This window comes from Mytilus trossulus, chromosome 6 (genome assembly GCF_036588685.1).
Source record: "Mytilus trossulus isolate FHL-02 chromosome 6, PNRI_Mtr1.1.1.hap1, whole genome shotgun sequence".
NCBI lineage: Eukaryota > Metazoa > Mollusca > Bivalvia > Mytilida > Mytilidae > Mytilus > Mytilus trossulus.
In genome coordinates, this window is record NC_086378.1 from 24,089,266 (window position 1) to 24,096,389 (window position 7,124).

Here is a 7,124-nt window from a genome sequence, read left to right on the forward strand (position 1 = left end):
ATAACTTTAAACTTTTTCATTTACTTCAAGCAAAATCAAAATCAATCACAACTAAACTGTGTAACTATCTGAAATATGCTTGGAAAATTAGATCATGTATTGTGAATTAATTGTACCTATATTATATTATGTATTGTTCTCTGCTATCTGTTGTTTTGTCACATTGTATATACTTGTTTATGTATTGCCATAGCATATTATTTATGCTTTCGCAAATAAAATATTCATTCATTCATTCAAATATGGTTAGTTATACAATACTATGATTTTTTACCATTTGTTTTTAAAGTCTTTATAACATTACGTAATTATGGAAATTGTACTATCTTTTTCACGATAATGTTATAATCTAATCGTAGACATTAATCTTGATCAAACTATTTCACGTGAAACTTAGGTGTATAAAATATGAGAGCAGAAGGATCTCAACTAAGTATTTCTCGCGGTGAGTTTTTGTGATATTACATTGTTTAAAAACGCATGTTAAGAAGGAATCATGATTTATTCTAAAGTATCAATTGATACACTTTCCAGTCAATAGACAGTACATGTGTAGGGTAAATGTTCAATAAGCATGTTGTATAGGTAAACATTGATCATTTATCACATTTATCACATTTAAACATACAAATGTATCATCTTAAAATTTCATAGTTGTTTACATTTCATATTATTTATCTTACGTGATATGTATATAGATAGTGAAAAAAGATCATGGACAATATAAACATGGGTAGTATATATCATTATAAACATTCTTCAAAAATCTACTTGATTAATTTTTATCAGGAAGTTTGATTTTTTCAAACTTTTGTTTAAAAATTCTAACGTAAACATTTCATAAACAACATATTTTTTTGTAATCGTTATCCCCATTTGTGTCGTATTAAATGTATTAATTATAAAACGACCTGGTCAAGTGTTTTTTTTTATTACGGAACTGTTCGACAAAAAAGCAATTTTGATCACAAATACATAGAACGATTGTGAAAGCGATTGTTTTCGATTAGACCTTCAGGAAATGTTTTTATAGATTAAGGTTGACTACATTCAAAGCAGAAAATTATTTTGCTGTTTAGTTTATTTTCAAATTCCGTCCATCCCTAGACTTATAACTTTTAAGTAAGCATCCCAGTTGAGAAAACAAGTAATCAATAATAAATTTGTTTTTGCATTTAAATGTGTTTATAATCGTTCTTTCAAATCATGTTTCCAACTTTTCATAGATGAAACAACTGATAGATTGGGACAGTTAAATGGATCAGATTATGACTCGTCTGACCACACTGGTTTATGGATAGCTGTTGTGTTTGGTGTCTTGTTTCTATTTGTTCTAATCATTTCCATGGTTTTTGTGATTAGAAGAATAATGACAAACGGAAGCGAATCGTATGTATATATTATAAAGAAGATTTACTTAACCAGTAAATGCGCCAAAACAGATAAATCCTTCCAATGTTTTGAAAATATGTATCCTCAACTATTTGTTGATGGAACGATCATGATATTCCCCCATGATATCAACATCCAAGTAGCCAATACTTCGGTACTGTCATGAAAATACGGATATTGTGTTATTAAAATTTGATGTTAAGGAATGTATTTCCTGCTTGTATATCTCTGATTTCGTGTCTGGCTTTGGCTATAAGTTTTTGTGATTTTTGGTTTATAGATTCATTCTTTAAATAAGCTTTGGATTTTCAACTATTTTGTCCTCCAGCATTACTGAAGAGTCGTTGATTGATGACATGCCCATCTGTTGCACACAATTTGGTACTGTTGATGTGATTACAGTGCTACATTGTATATGACAGGATATATTAAAGGTAATGTTACTCCTAGCAAAATTGACAAAGGCATTTGAATAGAAGCCCTTTCGACAATTAACGAATTTAAAACGATCACTACACTAAATTAATTTAAAAATTGTTGCTGTTTTTCAAGTAGTATTTCTTTATCTTTATCACGAATTTATGGACACAAATTTTATCTACATCATAATGTTTACCAAACCACACGAACTTTATCATCCTCTGTATATGTTTAAAAAAAATAGTAATTTGATGGTAAACATAAAAGAAAGCTTCGAATTTATTAAACAATACTACTGTTGGTTCATTATTGATCGTTGGACACAAACCCTCGTAGGTTTCGTTGGAAAAGCGAATCACGAATTCATTTTGTCAAGGAATTACACGTTTTTGATGGGCTTTGTATGCAGTGATTGACAAAACCACGAAATCAGATATCCAGGAAAATGCAAGTTTGTTTCAAGCCACGAGAACAGATACTATAAAAAAGAGAATTCAGAAATATCTGCATTTATATATTTTTTTATCCGGACGAGAGAAAAACAATTGTTTTAATAGACGGACATCTCAAGTGATGTAAATGAGGCTTGTCAAAATAAACCAAAAAAAGATTAAGATAGTACCTACAAGAAAATGAAGCGTTATTTCATGATTAATAGTTTTCTGTTATACAATTGTTATTAAAGGTACCAGGATTATAGTTTAGTACAAACTATAGGTGACCTACAAAATGTATGTGTCAAATAGTTTTTGGCTAAAGTATTTGCGAATCCTAATTGTAGATTTGAAATCTTTTTTGAATTTCAGGAACCGTATGCAACTATTAAGCTTCTCCTAACAATTATATGTTTTAATGGATAAATATACTTTACTTGCATTTGGTACACATTATAAATATTTCTTTCCCATAAAATATCTTTGCAATTTTGAACGAAACAATCATGCACATCTATAGATAAGTTTTTGTTTTGTCTTTCAGTTTATTTCTGCAAAGGAAACTTACCGATATAGAGGGATACCGTTTGAAAATTGAGATAGAGAGATTGACCATCGAAAAGAGAAGACTTGAAATGGATGAAAACAATATTGCAGTATCAGTGGCATAACTAGATCAATCCCGAACTGCTTTATGATGTGCAAACTATATGTCTTTTATGGGCATAAATGGCAATATATTTAAAATTAACTATACTTATCTTACTGTCCCAAAGCTTTTAAATTGATGAAAAGTATTTTTAGAAGTTGAATAAATGAATTGTACTTTTAAATGTATCATTCCTCAATATATTCACCGTCATATTTTAGCTGTTGTCCACCTTACAAGTCTCGCCGGACCGTCGCTAAACTCGAGGTCTAATAATATGAATAAACCAATATCTTTACTGATGTAGGGCAGACTATTATAGATTCAAATTCATATATTGTTATTTGACACACAGCAATGTTTCAACCAACCTGGAAGCACGTACACATATAGCCCATACATTCATTGCTTTAAGACAAGGACAAAAGCAAGTCTACCCAAAATATAGAATGAAAATGTTTTATCATTGTACACACATTGTAACTTGCTTAACCATAGTTTTTACTGTTTCCGGTAAAACTATTTTGGTATTATTGGTATTTGTGATTGTTTCCTTTAGTGTGTTTCCGTTGCATACTACATTGGCGTCTTGTTGCTCCCCAATCTCCATCAGGTAGCACTCCACAGTTAGGTGTGTAGTTTCGCATTTTGGCCCTTGTTGATTTTTTAAATATGAGTGCTAGTGTGCAATAACATTTATTTTTGGATAGCTGAGTATTAAAATAGCCTTTGTATTGGGTTTTTATGAACATCAAGGTTATGTAATGTAGGCTGTTTTCTGTATGACTGTCCGTATTTGCATGTCCATACCATACATTGGTCCGGCAATTATTGTAATGTTTTTTTCCAACTTTTTATCGCACGAACTTTGTGATTGGATTTTACGAAAAAATGAGGGGAAAGTCACCCATTTTTTATTTGATCATTAGGAAGATTTAAGAAAACAGTTTTTAAAAAGGTATCACTCAAAGGCATTGAAATTCTAGTTTGATCCAAATTTTTGGGGGATATATGACATGTTCACCCCCCTTTTTGCAATATTTTATGGTAAATAAATGCTGAATGTTGCCATGGATACAGATAAAAGGAATTAATTTTCACCCTTTTTACTTTGGAAAATAGAATCTATGGAAGATAAGGATTACATACATATGCACATGTACAACACAAACAATTAGGTTAATGTATTAGAAATCCAGGAATAGGAGATGATAAAACATTTTGGGGCTCATTTTTAATTTTATTTTCTAACTGTGGAGTGCTACCTCAGTTTGGCCTGACATCGAGTGAGATCAGTATCCATGGGTTACCACGAGGTGGCACCAATGGAGTTTTTGTAGAGTAGAGGTTATGTACTGACAGGAGATACTGACACACTCGTCTCCCTTTTCACATACAATGCTACATGTAGTCAGTGGCATCAATGCACTAGACGCATTTCACTACCCTGTGGTTTTCACCACCAACACACAATTTGAGAGTCTTCCTGTCTTAATTAGTTTTCAAGATAAAATTATCAAAACGTAACTAGCTAGGAACAAAACATCATGACTAAAGTTAAAAGTCAAGAGTCTGATACGATTTTTGCTTACCCGTCCGGGGCATCTGAGATCACCCTCAGTTTTTGGTGAGATTCGTGTTGCTAAATCTTTAATTTTCTATGTTGTGTCTTGTGTACCCTTATTTGTCTGTTTGCCTTTTTTCTTTTTAGCTCAACTAGGCAAAAAGAGCCAAGTGAGCTTTTCTCATCACTTGACGTCGGACGTCCGTTGTCGTCCGTTGATTTTTACAAGTCTATCTTTCAGACCTTTACTTAACTAAACAATCGACCAAATCTCAAGCAGACATAGCCCTAAACTTCTCCTGCTTTCAAAAAATTGCAAAATAATTTTGGACCAACTGTTAAAGTTCCGCTTTACACACTATATGGATGATGACCTTTTTTCTGAAAAGTGCAAAGTTTTGTAACTATGTTGACTGTATCTGTTCTAGTGAATATTAAATAAAATAAAAGTCACTGCATATGCAACTAAGTTTGATTCATATGTTCACTGATGCCTAGAGATTGACAATAAGAAACAGTTGAGGACTACTTTTAGAATAAAAGCAGTGGTTTTAAGTTTCCTATTAGAAACTCAACAGAAAACTTCCATTTGTTTGAAGCAGCATCCTTGCAGCCCTATGCATATAGAGAATAAAGCCCGCCTATGTTCAAATTTTTCAGTGCTGTTATATCTTATCCTGATAACGTTGATTTTCAATTACTGTTTGACGAAGGTGTCGCATTTAGGACTCAAAATATTAAAGTTACAATCAAAGTTTTATAGTTGACATCATGGTTGACCATTACGAAAGGTTCGCGTTATTGATGACCATGAATGTGTTCAAGTTGTCATATTTTTTCCTTAATTATGACTTTGTCGAATGAAACTTATCATCATGGTTTCGTTTTGCATTAGTTACACGACGTTTGCAACTAGAGGATGGGAGCTGATTACCATGCTAGAGCAACTGACTTGATAAATCTGTAGCTTTCTGGCTAGGACTTCGTTATTGCTATATAAAATAAGGAATTGTGAAATTATTGACAATGCTACAAATATCCACCTAATTTTAAAGAAGTTAATGTAAAGTTTTTTGCAAACAAACGGCATTCGACACCGTGAAAACCTCAACCCGGATAGTCGGTTTTAAATGGTTTCATTGTCATTGTTTAATTGGCTTGGTATTCTTGTGTTTTCTTATCATTACCCTGCTGATTTGTTTCATAATTCTACCACGTATAGAATTATTAGTTCTGCAAATTTTCAATTATCATTTTGAAACCAGGATATGATCCTTCAGTACCTAGTACTGGACAATTCACTGTTTAATAATATGATAATCAATATTTATCAAACAATTAATGAAATAGCGATGGGCACAACAGTTGTTTGTTAAAAGTAAAATCACGGAGTCCCCAATTACGGTAGAAAAATCCAAAAAAAAAAAAATCGGGAAAATTTCCCGAATTTTTCATTGTACTAATGAACTCAAAATCGTTAACTTTTTTTTATGTCATGTTTTGAAATCCCGGACCGGCGCAGAAATCTACAATATACTTCCTTTTTCCGGTCTCGTTATGAATCTTTGAGTAAAATATATATTTATCAGTCTTGTATAAAAAGGAGGGAACGCAATACCAACTTCGTCCCCATTTACAGGTTATGCCTGCCTCATAAATTAAATGTCAATACTTCATTATTACAGGTGTACAATTATTGTTTTAAAATGAACCAATAGTTGCCAAAAAAGATAGAACACAACGCTCCAAATTAGTTAGTTAAGAAAAGTTTAAATATACATGATATACATGTAAAACATTCTTCGAAAATTTCTTTTTATTATATAAGTCTTTTTACGGCTTTGGAAGTTCTATGTGGTTTGATTGCAAATACTATTGGTTTTTACAACAAACCAAATGGGGTGAAAGTTAACAACTATAGCATGTATAGGTTACCCGACGGCCTTCAATCAATACCGCATTGAAAGCTATCAAACGCCCCGATAGGTGAACAATTTAAAACCAGAAATCTAACAATTAATTTGTGTACACACTATCAGTAAGCATGTAAGCATCATATTTTGTTCATTTTACTAAAAACAATTATTCAGTCACATAGGGATCTATTAAGGTATATGATTCAATATTTTATTTTAAAAGTGGGATACCGCGTTCAATTATTCAAGGAATTAACACATTTGAATTTATGATAAAGAAATAAAAAGATTGTCCTTCAAAATTCTGAGACTGTCAGTACGCTTATGTTTTAAAATCCAATTCAAATAATGTCTTTGAGATTAAATTCAGACGATCTAAGTCTTTTTAAGAATTATTCCATTTCTAATTTTTACCTTAAAAAAGATTTGGAAGAAAACAAAGTGTAACAGTTTCTTCAGAAATTCTTGCAACTACAAAAAAAAACATTGTGATAAAAACAAAGGTATTAAACGTAATTGAAATAACTCAATGTTGCATGATAATGACGAAATATAAACGTGTATTACATGGATCACTATTAAGTGTTGAAGTTATAGTTATACGACATTACAGGACCTGCTTCTCTGCTCTGATATGAACTATTTACAAATAATATGTCGTGAATGAATTTAACAATTATAGTTCAAAGTAAAATCACAAAAATACTGCACTCCAAGGAAAATTCAAAACAAAAGTCTCTAAACAAATG

General features: G+C 31.5%; 1 protein-coding gene across 1 annotated transcript; it reads left to right on the plus strand.

Moving 5' to 3' along the window:
• Window positions 1–371: 371 nt before the first annotated feature.
• On the plus strand, window positions 372–3,012 carry LOC134723269 (uncharacterized). The gene is made up of 3 exons (XM_063586888.1): window positions 372–445; window positions 1,227–1,389; window positions 2,791–3,012. The coding sequence occupies exons 1-3, from the start codon at window positions 409–411 to the stop codon at window positions 2,915–2,917; spliced, it is 327 nt and encodes a 108-aa protein (XP_063442958.1). The 5' UTR covers window positions 372–408; the 3' UTR covers window positions 2,918–3,012.
• The last annotated feature ends 4,112 nt before the right edge of the window (window positions 3,013–7,124 follow it).

Bases quoted from the DNA above. Each gene is read 5' to 3' on its own strand.
- LOC134723269 (XM_063586888.1), top strand. From the start codon at position 409: ATGAGAGCAGAAGGATCTCAACTAAGTATTTCTCGCG. The intron at 446-1,226 runs GTGAGTTTTTGT...AACTTTTCATAG, and splicing joins TCAACTAAGTATTTCTCGCG to ATGAAACAACTGATAGATTG. The intron at 1,390-2,790 runs GTATGTATATAT...TTTGTCTTTCAG, and splicing joins ATGACAAACGGAAGCGAATC to TTTATTTCTGCAAAGGAAAC.